Genomic DNA, 17,065 nt, shown 5'->3' on the forward strand with positions numbered 1-17,065 from the left:
AGTACTTTAACAATTAGGAGACACACAGAAGCATAAAACAGCTGAATAGATAAACCAGCTAAAATAGCCAAGACCCATACATTTTGGTTAAAATGGCAAAATCCATGAAAGACCGTGAAGATACATGAAAAATCTCAAAATGTCGCGGAAATCCAAAACTGTACATAAAGTGTGCATAAATTGCAGCTATGACACTTCAAGAAAGCCACCATGGTTTTGTTAAATGTAACATTTACCAAAATTACCACAAAACATAAATGTACATGTTTTGCGGCTCCAGACATTTTTATTTGGTGGAAAATCATGAAAAAGGTTTTGAGGGGATTTTGAACCATAGACAATTTACAAAATTGTTCCCAATGCACAATGCAAGTAACACAACGAGCTGTTAAGCCAAACCCTGCAGGCTAAGAAGAGACACAAATTCAAACTTACAAAAAGAATAAGTAATGAACAGCATAGCTATACATCATAACCAGAAGTATCTGCAGCATGCAACATTATGGAAATCTGATTAATAATCTTGATGTCAATGTAGTAAAAATGAGTCTGAATATTTGTAACATCATGTGCATATTTTCTTTAACTAGCAGAACAATCAAAATTGTTGTAGTCCAGTCATCAGTCTTGTCCCATCTGGAGTCCTGCCTTGCACTTTGGTCCAGTATATCAAAGAAAGAACTTGCCAAGCTGCAGTTTGTTCTCAAGAGAGCTGACTGGCTCTCGATTGCTCTGATAGGAGTAACGTGGGTGTCATGCATGAAAGACTCTACAGGATCAAAGTTGAATAAAGATGAGCATGTAGTCGTATCCTTCAAATTGTTAGCATTTATAGTGTCTGCCAACTCATCAGCCTGTTTTCCCAGCTGGTACCCACGAGAGCTATACTGTACATGACCATAACACCAAACATCCTTCAAGCTGTATAGTTTCACCCTCGAATCAATGCACTGAACAAAACAGTTGTATGAGTATCTTGAGAAAGTAGGAGAGTAGCTCTCAGAAGAAAATGAAAGAAAATATATATAATAAGGTTGGGAAATCATGTTGCATCCATTTTGATTGTGTTAAAACTATGGGGGATTTTTGTTTTAATTTTATTTAATTTTATATTTTGATGTGGTTGTGAATGTCTAGTTATGGGTAAATGTGTGTTTGATATGTTTCTGGATCCTATGAGTGATTTTGTACTGGGTGGCGAACTTTTCTTGAGCTTAAGAAGAAAGTAAAAAACTAACGTGGATCCTGAAACAATAAATAACACACCTAAATGGCAGTAGAATTATGAAGTTCTCACTATGAAGCAATGGGCTATATTACAACCACTACACCATGCAATGCCTCCACGAGGAAGTTACGATTGCCTCACACATCTGTTTGGGAAGATTATTTCAATACAATTAATAGATTCTTGTGAAATCCTATTTAGATTTTTTTTTTTTAAATAGAGCCTCCACCACATCAAGAATAAAGTGTCAATTAGAATCCGCCATGCAATCTGCAATCGAGAAAGCCAAATGTGTATGCATCAATTAATTTAATAATTAAAACACAGTAGGGAGTCGAAAGATTTTTAATCAAATTTAAATCACTGTGATTGATTTTCCTTCCTTCAACTTTTAGCTTTTTTTTTTTGTGCTTGTTTTTAAACCTGTCCCTTTAAGGGCTCCGTCGGATCACGTGAGCTTTGGAGTTTCATTTCCTCTTTCTCCTGTGTTGAAGTTCCTTGTTTACTGCAGTCCTCGTCCACGGAGTCAAACTTGTCTCACGGTCCTGGGCGCGCAGGGTCTGCGTCTCTTTGCCATGTCTCGCGCGTCTCAGGCGTCTCACGCGCTCCGTGCACTTTTTCTATTGACGGCGTGTTTCCACAGTTGCGGTGAGTTCACGCGACCGATAGCATTCAGTGTCACTTTACGTACGCGTAATTTACATTATGATTGAGATTTGTGTTAGTAACGCGTAAAAGTTAAGACGCCACCTTGTCTTAGTGGTCATTTGGCAGACGCCGTTTTCGGGACGTTGCAGTGGTCACACACACAGGTGGAGACGCTCCCTCAGACTTCATGGGGCATCATTTTCATGGTCAATAATAAAGGGACTCGGCAAAATAATTACAAACTTGACAGCTGAGTCAATGAAAATGTGTAATTTTAATCAGTATGCATGCGTAAAATTGTTGTGGGTTTATTATAATATATATATTGTTGGTTTATATACATAATTGGTGTGTGGGACACAAGTGTGTTACTCTACACTATTTTGCTATTGTATTAATGTTGTGCATGTTTGTGTGCATGTGTTTTCTTCCACAGTCCAAAATCATGCATGTGTTCTATAAAATCCTATGGTTCTATTCTTTTTTTAAAAGGCCATTATTTACACAATACTGAATTGCTGAAGTCTTTTGATATTCACATAACTCAATACCATACAATTTACCTCTCTGCTATACAGTATGTCCCTGCACTGTCCTGTAATCTGTGTCTTTATACTGCGATTAAAGATGTTGCCTTTGTGTGTGCAGATGCTCAACTGCGCCTTGCATCCTACTATGGAGACCACATGGTGCTGCAGAAGGCTCCAGCGAGAGCTGTGCTGTGGGGGTACGGCCCTGAGGGGGCACACATCACCGTCTCCCTGTCAGGAGCTATACAGCAGAAAACCTCACCAGTCACTGTGACAACAGGTACATACATCCAGTCATTGACAAATTTGGAGCCAACCCAATGAATCCTGACAGCAGCACAGAGTCCTTTTGTTTTCAAGGTTTTGTTGTGCCTCTTGCTTGTCAGGGCAGATACAGAAAAAGAGATTACTTTATTTCACTGCTGCAAATGTAACCTTGCTACTTTGTCCAACTTGCATTTGGATGAAAGCTTTCATTCATTCCTTCTGCCCTTTTTAGTTTGTAGCCTGATCGGACTGTTTTTTTGTTTTTTTTTTAACAGGCATCTGGCGAGTCACCCTCGACCCTGTTGATCCTGGTGGACCTTACATGCTGATTGTGTCCTCTGACAACAGTTCTGTTACTCTGAGAGACGTGCTGTTTGGAGACATTTGGCTGTGTGGAGGACAGAGCAACATGTACTTCCAGACATCTCAGGTATGAATAGTCTGATAGGCTTTCTGGCGTCTGTGTGGCACAGTTTACAAACTTTGAATCCTCAACTTCTTTTACTTGTTTACATTTACGAAATTAGTCCGACGTGAATTTATCTCTGATTATGTCGAAGTGCGGCACAGAAGTCTGGGTTTGATTCTGGGCTGAGACCTTTCAGTACCTTCAGGGTTTGTATGGATTTTCTGTCATTCTAAGTTAGATGAAGTAGGTAAAGATGGATGGTAGACAGAGTAGTGTAACAAAACTGGCTTTGAGGTTATTGTTGGTATAACAAAGATGATATACAACATCTCAGTCACAAAGTCCTACCTCAAAATGTCAAAATGTAAGGCTTTATAGTTGGATTCCTATTTTTTAATGATGAGAATTTCCCTAAAATAATCAACAGTCTTATGATAGTCATATGACTGTGTCACACTGTGTTCCCATGTGAAGACATTTTACTGGTTTAACTGGTTTACCGGGTCTGCCTCATTTGGATTAAGCGTACACCCAAACCTGGATCAAAATCTGTAATGTTAGTTTACCTTGCAAGAAGAGTTTTCCATTGGCCTAGTAAGCCTTTTTGCATTCTGAGAAGAAATCATGGTAAATAATCAAGAAGTGCAGAGTAGAACTGAGATTTATTCTTGACAAAACATACAGTTTGTGAACAGAAAAACAGAACAAATTAAAGCTACACTTTATTCTGTGTTGTGAACACATGATTGTGATCGGTACATTTGTTTTAGCCAACAATGATAATAACTAGGGATGCTCGATATTGGCTTTTCTACCGATATCCGATATTCCGATATTGTCCAACTCCTAATTTCCGATACCGATATATATGCTGGCTTTTTACATCAAAACTGTTAGGGAACAACAACATAAAATATCTCCTCCTGTGGAATTAACACATTATGCCTAATTTTATTGTGATGCCCCACTGGATGCATATGTGAATCAAACATGGCTTTCCAAATGTACACACTGAGAAAAATAAGAGAACAACAACTTAAATTATGGAAAAAAGTGCCATATTTATTTAGTGTTGGAGAGAAACCTCAACAGCAAACTCAACAACACCACAGACAATATTAAAAAAAAAGGAAGAGGCATATCTTCAGTCCATTAGTTGGGTACTCAAACTGGGCTCAATCTCTTTTAACCGTGGCTCAGGTGGTAGAGTGGTCGTCTTCGGAGTGAGAGGTCGGAGGTTCGATCCCAGTCTACACCGGTCTATGTGTCGAAGTGTCCTTGGGCAAGACACTGAACCCTAAATTGCTCCCAGTGGTCGACTAGCGCCTTGCATGGCAGCTCTGTCCCATTGGTGTGTGAATGTGAGCGTGAATGGGTGAAGTAGCTGATATGTAAAGCGCTTTGGGACTACCTCAGTGTGGTTAGAAGGCGCTATATAAATCTAGACCGTTTACCAAAATAGTGCAAATATAAACAAGAAAGGCACAGAAATGCTCACAAAATTAAAACAGCCCTCCTTTAAAGTGCAACAAAAACAAAGACTGAAGTTGACTCGTCCATATAACTGGTCTATTTCTTTTTCCTCATGTGTAAGAGGTAGATTTTTCTGTATGAATACAAGCATCTCAGCATTGTCGCAATGTATGCGATTTCTCTTCTCATCAATGATGTGGGCAACAGTGCTGAACAGTGGTTCACTGTCAACACTGGTGCAGGGTGCAGTCAGGTACTTGCGTGCAACACGAGCAACAGCAGGGAAAAGGGCCTGGTAGAGCCTCCAGTACTCCACGGACATTTCATTCACCGGACTTCTCCTTCTTAGCCACGAGTTCAGCGTGTTGTATTTGTTGTTGTTAAACGTCATCAAGCGCGTGCCCGTAAACGTCCCATGCTGCGTTCATGCATCGGTTGTAAAAATCCGATACCGATATTTCCAAATATTACATTTTTAAGTCAATATATTATTATCCCTAATAATAACTAACCTAATATTAGTCAAATATTTTTTAAACTGGAATTTCAGCGTTGAGCTAAAACCGCAGCTTTCTGCTTGACGGCACATGTGAAGTGAGTTTAAAGTGAAATGTGTGAAATTTGACAGCCCTGTTTTGTGCCAGTTGTGGTTGGAATTGTTAAATGCCGTCATGTCTTCGATTACACATCATGTAACAATGACAATGGTATTAGCTGAAACTGTCATTCAAAGACAATAAGTCTTATTTTATTTGTGTTATTGGCATTCCTGCTACAGACATCTACTGAGGTTAACAAACCGGTACTGTAGAAAGAATTTACCCTAAAACCGTCACTTGTTTGCTCACTTCCTGACAGATTTTCAATGCATCATCGGAGCTCGCCCTCGCATCGAAGTATCCTCACGTTCGGCCTTTCATGGCAGGTTTGAATTTGAGTGAGACTGAGCTGCTCGATCTGATTCAAGTGCAGATTCCCTGGTCCGTGCCCACAGTTGGTGAGACAAGGATTGGATTGTTGTCAAGAAATCATTTACACACGAGCGCTTTTAACTGCGACTAATAGAAACGTGTTCATATTGCCTCTGTACCCAAACCAAAGCTTACACTTCTGTACTGGTTGAATTATTAACTGCGACTGCTTGCTCATGTGTCACTGAACGGATTGACAGGTGTCCTCACTGAGTTTTCTGCCGTCTGTTGGCTCTTCGGACGTTACTTGTACGATGTCTTGAAGTACCCCATAGGACTGGTGGAGTCCTGTTGGGGAGGTACCACGGTTGAAACCTGGTCATCTGTAAGGGCCCTTCAGCGGTGCAGATCAGAGGAAATTGTTGTCGGGTAAGGACACAAGGACGGCGAAGGAGCCAATCGGGGTCAGAGTGTCTGTGACATAGAATAACTCTGTTGCTTCTTCTTGCACATTAATCTCTTGACAGTCCGAGAAATGATTCTCTTTTGTGGAACTCTATGATCCGCCCACTGCTCAATATGACCATCTATGGAGCCATCTGGTACCAAGGTGAGCCCACTGGCAGGTAACACTGTTTTGTGTACTAGAGGCGGGTATCAACAAATGTGTGTGTAACTTCAGGGGAGGCAAATACAGAGTATCGTGAGGACAAGTACAACTGTTCCTTCCCGGCTATGATCGATGACTGGAGGATGGCGTTTCACCAGGGCTCAAGTGGGCAGACGGATCTGGACTTCCCCTTTGGCTTTGTCCAGGTATGATCTACAGTAACCACTTGACTGAAGTGAATTCTCCCATTTGATGTGTTGTTCACGCAATAAATGTTTCTTTGTGGGGGTTTTTTTCTTCTTGTGCAGCTTTCAACCTGCCATAAAAACTCCACTGCTGAGGACTTTCCAAACGTCCGCTGGCACCAGACGGCAGACGCTGGCTTTGTGCCGAACCAAAGAATGAAGAAAACCTTCATGGCTGTGGCTTTGGATTTACCAGATGAATCATCACCCTATGGAACGTAAGGATCTCTTTCCAGCGCTCACAGCAGGCAATAGCCGCTGAAAAGCATTCAACTTGCTATTGAGTGAGCGAGTGAGTCACATGTGATTGCACTTCAAGACATACAAGTCTTTCACATGCAGGCTGTGTCATGGCCAGTGAGTGACCCCCTACCTGGGCTTTCAAACTGTGAGAAAGCTCATTTCATGTTGGAATATAATTCAGACATGTAGATAGAACTTTAACGTGCATGTAAAACTGCTGTAATGACGATTGAGTGAAACTTGAATTATGAAGAAAATAAGACGTGATGACTGTTGACCTCTCCAAGCCTCTCCGTCATGCCCTCATCTGCAGGATCCTGTTTGGTTCATGTACATGCACATCCTGCCATGAGATTTATTATGAAACACTTGAGTGATTTCTGCACAAATGCATTCTTGATAGAGACATAGAAGCAGGAGGAGACATGTTTTGAGATTAATTTGATATTTTACACAGCGGATCATGCCGATTGTGTTATACACACATCCATCCGCTCAAACTATCATCGAGAGGGGATTATATGGATTTTTGTGTTTGATGCAGTTAGTGAATGATTGAATGAAAAGTACAGGATGAGTGATAAGTGATTTTGCACCACAATACAGGAAGAGAAAAGGTAATAATCTATTGTAACAAAAGTAAGCTGTAACAGTTTGCTGTAACAACATCTATAAAAGAGCAGCCAAACAGAAACTAGCACAGCTCAACCAATAACTGAACAATGAAACCATTGAAAATGTGAACATGTATTTTTTTTTTATGGCAACAGTGTCAATGTTGGTTGTTTTTTTCCCCCCAGCCATGGGTTCACCTGAGAATGTATTCAAAGCAGAATTCTTAAATCATACTACTCCTGCTTCCAGTTAGATTTTGAATGGATTTTATGATCTTCATAAACATCCATGAAAGTTCTGGTGGGTTTGTCAGCGATATGCAGCCAAAACACTGTGTATCCCTGGCAACGCTTCGACATCCAGATTTTCTCTGTGTACCAAAAAGGAACAAACAAAACAGGGAAGTGGCTTTCTGCTGCACATGCAGTGATGAGACCTGCAGTATTATTGGGAAGTTATGTTAGTTATGCTTCTTTGTGGACTTTCTAACTCTTTGTTTTTCAAGGAGCAGTAGGTTCCCAGTCAGTGTAACTAGTCATCTTCCAACCTGAAGGTTGATTGTACAGTTTTGATTTGAGGGAATGTCTTCAGAAATGTTTATGTGGACTTGAAGCTGAAGTAGTAACATGCAATGTGGTTTTCCTCAGGATTCATCCTCGGGACAAGCAGGACGTAGCCTACAGGCTTGTGCTGGGGGCCAGGGCAGTGGCCTATAATGAAACTGACCTTCCCTTCCATGGTCCTTTCCCCAAAGAAGTCCTGTCTCTTTACAGTTCCATCATTATTAACTACGACCAGGAAGTCTCTGTCACGCCGTCCAAAGACATCTTCGAGGTAAGGCTGTTGTGCAAGTTAATCACAGACACACTAAAGGGCACAAGCCACTTCATGAATTGGTGTTCATGTGGGTTTTCCAGGCACATAAAATGGAAGTGGGTCTTTTCTTATTTCAAAGACATTTATTTCTTCGCCTCTTTCCTCATTGTTTCAGATCTGTTGTTTGAGGGATCAGGCGCAAGGTGGTGTTAATTCCCACTGGGTTCCAGCTCCCATACTCCAGTGGGCTTCAAACGCAGTCCGGATATCCACCGTTTCGTGTCAAGACTCTGGAGTTGCCGGTGTTCGATATGCATGGAAAGATTGGCCCTGTGACTTTAAAGCCTGTCCAATTTACAGCACTGACCATATGTTACCTGCCCCCCCCTTCATTGTCAATTAGGATTAGGCTTCCAGTGAAAGGGAACAATTATTAATAAATGAGACGATATGAAAACACTATTTTGATCACTCTGATTCACCCGATTGTCAATGCAAAATGGCAACTGCATCACATTGACAATCCACTGATTGAATGATCAGACATTTGTCTGTGGAAAGTTTTTTTTTTTTTTGTAGTTTCAAGCTGATGAATCAATTTTTTTTTGTTAGTGAATAAAACATGAGCCCTTTGGTGTTAATCAACAAGGTCATAAACAAGGTAATCAAAACCGGAGTAACTATCTGTTCATGTTGGTATTTCATCTTGGACGAACATGCAATAAAGTTGACTTGCTGATCAGGACCTTCTGGGGTTGGTTGCTTATTACAGAGAACAATCGTGGATGTCGTCTGCTTATTCTGATCCTATTTTGTATTGATTGGTTGGTGCTGAATTTCTTCAGTATTTGACTGCTGCACTATTATGAATGATATTGTACTTTTTGAATGAATACATTTTTGCACAAATGTTGTGAATCTGAGGTTTTATTCACAGTCGGCATGTTTATATCAAAGTCATAAAGAATGTCTGCATATATACACTGAAGCACAATGGGTATTTTGCTAATTTCTTCTCTGCAATAATTAAAATCTTACACAAATTAAAAATGAAAGTCCCAGTTGGGACTCACTAAACCAGTAAATATGCTTTCACATGCAGTTATAACTCAGGAGACTCAACCAGTAGGCACCTTACCACAACCTGTTTGTGGAACTGAAATACTGACATTCTTTTATTTTTACACCATTTAAACTGGTAGAAGATTAGATTAGTTCTTGAATTATCTGGACTTGAGAGTGGAATCTCAGGAGCTGAAATATGAGATTGAGGGCTTCATGTTGGGGGAGGTCAGGTGGTGTTGAGTCGAGCTAGGAGACGGAGGCGTCTGTCCTGGGATGAAGAGAAAAATGAATGTCACAAAGAATTATTTAAGATTACAATGAAAAGATGTCAGATTTTGTTGCATTGGCATTTGTACAAGCTGAAAGAGCAGTTGGTGGGGTAAAGAGGATTATAGACACTCCAGCTGAACACGGAACAACCGAGCTGCTCGTCTGCTGTTGTGACATTTTGAGGACGGAAAGAGTTGATGCTCGTCGCCACAAGGGCTTCAAAGCCTTTGCTTTCTAGACAGTGACCTCATGATGATAATCATTTATATAGCAGCCACATACTCAAAAGTACAGCTCTACCATGACTTCAGAAAAACAAAAAAACGCATTAACAAAGGCCAAGACATTAAAAACTGAAAATGTTTTTTTTTTTTAAGTAATTTAAAAGCAACATTAAAACGCAGGCAAAGGAAATTAAGACGAGGATGATTCCTTGATGCTTCCCTATATTAGCTGAATGTAGGAGGTTCCCTTGTGCCACTTTAAAAGTCTTGTAAATGCGCTTATATATTCATTTAGGATTATTTCAGTGCAGAAAACGTGTTTAACAAACCTGCCATGTGCTCCGTCTTGACGCTTCCATCGAAGCCCTGGTGTCTCTGATAGGCTTCGAAGTTGATCGAAGCGTCGTCCTCCGACAGGCTGTGAGGGACCTGACTGTCACCGGGACGACACACCTCGAAACGAATCCATCTGTAGCTGAAAATCGGGAAAAAAAGGGAAAAAGAAAGAAAAAAAAAATTCACACAATAACACGGTCAACTTCTACTGAACGCAAACTGAATGAAAATTCCGATGTGCAACATACTGACATGATTCTTTAAGTTGTTAAAGGTGCATGTTTGCAGCACTGAAGAGGAAGAAAAGTCAGTGCATGGAGCTTCTTGCAGTAAATTAATCTGAGGAAATACTTATTCTCAAATGCAAGAAGTCATTTTTTTTTCTGTGTTTACATCCCAGTAAAACTCATGGTTGGCCTCGTCAGCCAAGAAACAACATGATCTGAATTTTCTCTCTCAAAAAAAAAAACTAAAAAAATGATAGGACAATTTTAATTGTAGATTAAAAAAAAAATATCTGCATTGCATCCAAAAATTATTATTGCCAAAAATGTTTTCCGCTTTACCAACATAAACGAATAATACTCAAACTTTATTCTGACATGGCGTACTTAAAGGAAGATCTGCAGATTGTGCACGAGGTAGGAAATCTATATTCAACAATAAGTTGTGTGTATTTACTTGCTACATTTGCGAGCTCCGGGACAACTCTGGATGAGATTCTGGATGGTGGGATGAGAGAAGCCAAAGAAGTCCGCTCCGGATGGCACGATTGGCACCACAGACTTAGAACTATGAGACGCGTGAAGAAAAGAGTGGATTTTGTCTGTTCAAAGCCAACCACCTCTGTCAGAAACGCAGTGAAAGGTCAAAATATTTCTAAGGCTTGGAACCCCAGCCGGCAGTGCTTGTACCTGACGGCGGCGATGGCCTTCAGCAGGTTGGAGTGGCACGTGAGGGCAGATGAAGCCACAATGGCGTTCTGAGGATCCTCTTCAGGCACAATCTCAAACTGGAGTTGGAGGCAGAAGGTTTACAAGGATAAAACAGAGCAGAAACTTTAATATAAGCTGATGAAACGTTGGATAATTGTGACTGAGAACTCCGGGAGGGTGTGCACCTGTGGGCCTGCTCCTCCATCCTTGATTTGGCAGGTGTAAAGGCACTGCTGGTCAGGGATTTTCATGCTGGCAAAGACGCGGGTGCTGCAGAAACCCGCCGGGTAGATGGCACACTCATCGTGGAACAACATCCTGTCAGTGATGATCTGGGAAACGGCAGGATTTGAAGTGCATTCAGTGGCTAATGTTAGCTGCATTTTATATGGTGGTCGACTTCTCAAGACCTCAATCCATTTTACTTGTCACAGTAAAGTTAAAACGGTACATTCGATTGCAGTGGTGTTTGTGAATCTGTACAAACATGTGACATATAATCAAACGCTGACCTCTCCCAGACTGTACAGCGTTAAACCTCCCAGTACGATGGGAAAGACGGGGCGACCAGACGAATCGAGAGGGATGGGCTGCACCAGCTTCCTGGAGCCATCGGCAAGCTTCCTCTTCTTGGAAATCTTCTTTGGAACTGAAAAGCAATTTTGAAAACAGCTGAGGATTTTTTTTTTTTTTCCTTTTCTATCAACACTCCAAAACCTCATACATTACACAAACACTCACGTTCTTCCTTTCCATTCTCCTTCGCTCGCTCTTTCCTTTCCTTCTTGGGTTTTTTAAGCGGCGCTTCCTCTGCCGTTGACACCACCGATGTGAGGTTATGAGACCCGGAGAGGCTGGGAGCTCCTGCAGGGCCTGGGGTTAAGGCCACAGGCTGCACAGGCAGGTGAGTGCTTGAGCTCGGCGTAGGAAGCACGTCCCCCTCTGACAGGGACTGGTACTGCAACAGCGACTTCAGCAAGAACCTGGAATTGGAAACAAATAAAGTTAGGCATAAATTGAAATTGTCTTTTCATTTAACAAAAAAAATTAAAATAAAATAAGGTCCGTAAACTCTGTGGAACCCTAACCCAGTGCAACTTTTCAAACTTTTAAAACCTGATGAGTCACAAACTTAATCAAGCAGAAGTGGAGACACAGTTTCGCCCTTGTCCACTTTGCATTGACAAGTGAATCCAGTGTGATTTACTACTGAAGGAGACAATCAAATCTCCAGCAGCACTCACACAATGTTTCACAGGGTGGCTTCTGTGCTCACCTGCGCTCCTCCTTTGCTCTCTGAAACTTCTCTTCTAAGTGAGCAACTTCGTCACAGAGAGCTGCATTTTCCTGCAAGTGAACCAGCACAATTATAACTGAAAGTACTGAACACAAATCCAAAGATATAATGTCATTCTAGTCTGTGAATTGCCCCTTTTGTTTTCGTGAACACACAGATTACTCACAAATATCATAGTGCGAGCAGCTTTCCGCAGTCTGAGGTACTTCAGCCTGTACTTTTCATTCTGGTTTTTCCGCAGGCCTCTCTTCATTTTGGCTCGATGTTCAGAGGAACTGGCGGGAGACGGGAAGGCGGCGGCTGAGGTGCCCGAGCCAGAGCTGGAGATGGTGCTCTGCTGGGGAGAGCTGAGGAAAGACTGGGCGGTGAAGGCCTGCAGGGCCTGCTGCCGCTCCTCGTCCGTCTGAAGGGAACACAGAGAGGACGAGGGCAGAGCGGTTCATATGTACCTGCTGAATCCGAGGTTAATGTCGCCTACAGGGAGTTGAAATGTAGACAAACGAAAGATAACAAAGACGCAGCTTCTGTTTTAAGTGCAAAATGACAAACTAAAATCAAAATGTGTCTGGGTTTTTGTGAAGACAATACACTTAAAAAACAAACGAACAGGAAATTAGTTATTTTGACTTTCTCTCCACAAGAATTATACATTTTACACTGGAGCACAGATCCTTACAAAAACAATCACTCATCCCAAATTGGTCGATTTTACTGGGTTCTGTATGGAAATATATCTTTAATTGGTTGTGTTGGACCTTGATGTATATGTCACAACACTTGCAGATCCATGCATGACTAATAGAGAATCCTATTCATCATGGGTTTGTTATTCAACATATGGCCTGTGGGAAAAAAAATCAGCCCAATACAGGCCACGGAATATTCTAGTATGGTGTGAAAATGGTAATAAAAGGTGATATTAACTGTGTTTTTCTTTCAATTCAGGATACAGTTAGAAATCTCAGATTTTCTTGTTTAGTGTTAATTCTGACATCCGCCAAAGGTTGACATGGACTCAGGAAATTGGGAAAAAAAAGGCTTCCGGATCACTTTTAAAATGTAATGGAATCTTCCATGGCCTGATGTCTACCTGTGGGGAAAATTCCCACAAAATCCGTGCAGTAGTTTTGACATAATCTTGCCAACAGACAGACAAATGAATATATGCTGATGATGTTATTACATCCTTGGCGAATGTAATGATATTTGCAATAATAAATATTAGCTACCTTTTTGAAAGAGAAATGGCATCAGCATGACGCTTTATAGATGTGAATTTCTGAAAACGTCTACACTGAAGTCTCCAGAGAAAAGTGACACACCTTGGCTGACACGAGTTTGGAGAGAAACACTGTGACAGACAGAATTTCAGATTTTACTATTTTTTTCAGGGATTTTCATGCTGTGTACATATCAGGTTTTGGAATCAAAGAGTTCATCAAATGTGAACATTTTAACATAAAACTAAGGACAAAACTTGCAAAGAGTGATATTTCTTTTCTCTCTCTTTTTTTTTTTGCTAATCTGGCCCTGCTGACATAGCGCTGGACTAATTACATTCAAATGAGTTTGACATCCCTGCTCTACGTGTTTAGATTTTGTGTAAAAGTTGCATTAATATCCCAGAAAACTCACCAGCAGTGCAAAGACTCCGTTTCTGTTTTCAATCCTCTTGAATCTCCTGCTGCCTTTTTGTGTCTGAAACATAATGTGAGACTGAGGCCAAATGCACAGGGCTAAAACTGCTAAATTTGATTTGCTTGGGATCAATTCTGATCAAGTCAATCCTAATTAGAAGAGGCAAGTTTAAGACTTCTACATCTGAGCAGTGTTTTGTTCTAATTATAGAAGCACAGAAATGTCTACCACCTTTTAAAGCTTTAAAATACAGTGGAAGAAACACGATGGTGAAACATGGTAAAATTAAAAGATACAGACAGAAATACAGACGATGCATGTACGACTCACTGAACATATGACGGTGTAAGTTATTATACTCAACAGCAGAGGCTGCTGTTAGCCTGAGTCTCAAGCACCTTCCTTACCTCACGGTACATGACAGCTTCCAGGCTTGATTTTGCACTGGTGAAAAGAAAGTGAATAAGTACACAATACACAACGGCAATCCTATCCCCCATTCTGACTTGATCATGTTCAGCTTCCCATGTTATCAGGCACCACAGAGTGCATCTTCACTTTGACAGATCAGAGACAACCAGTCTGAATTGCCATTTTATAGTCTGACTCATACATGTGCACAAAAATGGTTCAAAGGAAAATTTTGTCTATTTCACTGCTGTACTTGGATTGAACGAGTCCTCTGTCGATGATTCTCTGTTTTATCTCCTTTATATGCATGGGACGGCCAGCCTCCTCCAACACAATCTGCAGAAAAGAAAGGGAGAAAAGCAATGTTCACAACTACAGACACGCGTGCATACACACTACTGAACTGGCATAGGAAAACTATCTGTCAGATACCTGAGCAGCATCAAGCCACGTGAGATTTGGCTTCTCTGCTATTTCACTTGGTGGTTCACTGCAAACACAAAAAAAGACCCCTCAGCCCCAGTATTAAACACATTTCTTTGACTTGACTGACATACACAATCTGTGATTTATATATACAATCCGGCACATGTACTGTACATCATCCCATGGTAATCACATAAACACAAATGTATTAAAGTAAAAAAAAACTGCAAAAATTGCTCTAATCAGACTGTTTATATTGTGAGATCCACTAAATATTATACACCGACTAACAAAATAGGCAAGCTTGAAGCAAATCATGGCTTTAAATGTAATTTGGATTCATCTCTTGATACTTTGAGTGAGTGTATTATTACCGACACCATTTATTTATGTGACTGTATGCTGTGAATGAAGTCGGACTATTTTTAACCCACAGTCGTGTGCAGTGTACTACCTCTCCAGAGTTTCCGCGGCCCCGGAAAGACCAGCGATGCTGTCCAGAGCAGGAAACAGAGAGTAGCTGCCCTGGCCATCTCCCTCCATCTCTGACTCAAACGTGTTGAGAGACTCCATGGAGGAGGAAGGTGATCCTGAGCACTGAGAGAAGAGCGGAACTTTATTCTTCAGCGATTTGAGAGGAGGTGCATAATCCGTTCAGGGAGCTTCACGGAGAAGGGCAAATGGCTGCAACAAGCGTAGCACACTTACCGTAAATAAACTGAAGGAAATACACTTGTTTCGACTCCTTGTTGTGCGTTTCAAACATGAAGCGGAACCATCGACAGTCTGTTTACACACACGGAGGCTACAAGCTAACTTTAGCTCACAGCATCCCACAACTATAACTTTGATATCAAGCTGGGCACATAAACAATGCTAAAGTAGTCAATTTAAAATCATGCGCATTTGAAAAAAACATGTTACGAAGCATTAATGATACCGTTCATGTTTCTCCCTACCGTAAAGGCTTGTTTATATATAATGACGGAAGCGTTTCAACCCGGACATTCTAAGTGATAGTACGAATGTTGAATTTCCGGTTTTCATTAAACGCAATAAAAGCTGAAAATATAGTCATGTAGAAACTAAATAAAAAGACTGAAATAGGATAATAATCAAGAAAATAATCAGTTGACCATCAGAAATTTTCAACTTATATTTGACATTTGTCAATATTTACAGAATAGACGCTTGAAACATTGCTTCAATATAAAAGCCTCCCAAGAGGCGCATGCATATTTTATATTTCTCTGAACGTGTCAGCTACATGTGTTGCATAAGATAAGCTGTGAGTTTTTAATTATTCAGAACAAAACTAAACTTAATTGCTGCTTATTCTTTTATTTTAATGTATTTGATCTTATTGAATTTGAATAGCTTTATTGGATACATCACATACAATGAATTCACAGGTACTGCTCCCTTTGTGCATCAATTTAATGTGTGACAAACAAGTAGACAAATTATACTTAGAAGATAAATTACAAGGTAACGTGAAACAGAAATACATGTGAGGAGGATATTAAACCACTAAAGTCCAGGTCAGCATTTATTTAATGATCTGATGGTCCAAGGATAAAAAGTGTTTGATAATGTGGATGTGGGTGTGGGAGGAAACTTTGAGGATGGCAGTAGTCCTATTAGGTATCTGAGAAGGACCACTTTCTTGGGCTATGTTCGTGACCCACTGCAGGGCCTTCCTGTCTGCAGCCCAGTATGTTCCAGCAGACCAGGCAGGCTAAGGTCCAATAGGTCAGTACGTCTCATTGTTGCTTCAATTATAGCTGCATGCAATAAACTGTTTTCTTGTACTTTTAATTTAGTTCTACTTCAAACTGTAATTCTTCATCAATTTTGTAAAACCACCAAATCATAGTATAGTCACACAAATTATCCCCCAACACTCATATTCTTTTTTCTTTTCTGAGTGTCTTGAGAACAGCAAATGTGAATCACGTGTGTGTCATCTTGTGGTTCTGGATAGTTCACACTCGTGAGTTATTTCAAAACTATGGAATTCAATTTTGTTAGTATAATTTCGCCAAATCAACCATTTAAAGAGCCTCTATTCTTGTAGATCGAGCGACAACATATCGTGCAGTTCAACCACCTGGTTTTGACTCATACAGCTATAAAATCCTTAATTTGTCCAATTTTATGCATGAAATAGTGACACAGATGTCTTTTCATATTGGCTTTACTGCTATGTGGTAAAACAGGCCCTGTGGTCCGAGCTTTAGAATGCCAGCATTCCACCAAAAGACCAGGTTATTTCACAACATCATAGTTAAGACGTGGTTAAAAACAACCTTAATCTAAAGGACTTAAACTGTTTCTCAACAGTTTTGTGCTGCCTTGCCCATGCTGGATAAGGCAACAACAGAGTAAGTTCTATTATGACAAAAGGGACAGTTGAGCATTTGCACAACTTAATTCACCTTACATTCATGATATATTCATATCATAAC

General features: G+C 40.5%; 2 protein-coding genes across 3 annotated transcripts; one reads left to right on the plus strand and one right to left on the minus strand.

The window, feature by feature from the left end:
• The first annotated feature begins 1,702 nt into the window (after positions 1-1,702).
• siae (sialic acid acetylesterase) lies at positions 1,703-8,740 on the plus strand. The gene is made up of 10 exons (XM_080507084.1): positions 1,703-1,876; positions 2,525-2,686; positions 2,949-3,103; positions 5,414-5,552; positions 5,727-5,895; positions 5,994-6,076; positions 6,149-6,282; positions 6,385-6,539; positions 7,827-8,013; positions 8,171-8,740. Exons 1-10 carry the CDS (start codon positions 1,804-1,806, stop codon positions 8,396-8,398), a joined length of 1,485 nt encoding a protein of 494 aa, XP_080363210.1. The 5' UTR covers positions 1,703-1,803; the 3' UTR covers positions 8,399-8,740.
• A 244-nt stretch (positions 8,741-8,984) lies between these two features.
• On the minus strand, positions 8,985-15,543 carry tbrg1 (transforming growth factor beta regulator 1). Of its 2 annotated transcripts, XM_080514209.1 has the most exons (15): positions 15,306-15,543; positions 15,052-15,194; positions 14,604-14,661; positions 14,425-14,507; positions 14,168-14,204; positions 13,758-13,820; positions 12,289-12,525; positions 12,102-12,172; positions 11,567-11,808; positions 11,338-11,474; positions 11,011-11,157; positions 10,805-10,902; positions 10,572-10,682; positions 9,884-10,029; positions 8,985-9,328 (listed from the first exon to the last, which is right to left on the minus strand). In XM_080514209.1, exons 2-15 carry the CDS (start codon positions 15,168-15,170, stop codon positions 9,243-9,245), a joined length of 1,635 nt encoding a protein of 544 aa, XP_080370335.1. In that variant the 5' UTR covers positions 15,171-15,194; positions 15,306-15,543; the 3' UTR covers positions 8,985-9,242. The 2 variants fall into 2 exon arrangements, with proteins under 2 accessions (XP_080370335.1, XP_080370336.1); XM_080514210.1 differs by lacking the exons at positions 8,985-9,328; positions 9,884-10,029 and adding an exon at positions 10,143-10,180.
• Between the last annotated feature and the right edge of the window lie 1,522 nt (positions 15,544-17,065).

The sequence above is a fragment of the Blennius ocellaris genome (assembly GCF_963422515.1).
Source record: "Blennius ocellaris genome assembly, chromosome: 2".
NCBI classification, from domain to species: Eukaryota; Metazoa; Chordata; class Actinopteri; order Blenniiformes; family Blenniidae; genus Blennius; species Blennius ocellaris.

Coding starts and splice junctions, on each gene's coding strand:
- siae (XM_080507084.1), top strand. CDS start 1,804: ATGTCTCGCGCGTCTCAGGCGTCTCACGCGCTCCGTGCACTTTTTCTA. Junction 3,104..5,413: donor TGTACTTCCAGACATCTCAG/GTATGAATAGTC, acceptor ACTTCCTGACAG/ATTTTCAATGCATCATCGGA. Junction 6,283..6,384: donor TCCCCTTTGGCTTTGTCCAG/GTATGATCTACA, acceptor CTTCTTGTGCAG/CTTTCAACCTGCCATAAAAA.
- tbrg1 (XM_080514209.1), bottom strand. CDS start 15,170: ATGGAGTCTCTCAACACGTTTGAGTCAGAGATGGAGGGAGATGGCCAG. Junction 11,475..11,566: donor GGAGAATGGAAAGGAAGAAC/GTGAGTGTTTGT, acceptor ATTGCTTTTCAG/TTCCAAAGAAGATTTCCAAG. Junction 10,030..10,571: donor GGAGCTCGCAAATGTAGCAA/GTAAATACACAC, acceptor CCCGATTTTCAG/CTACAGATGGATTCGTTTCG.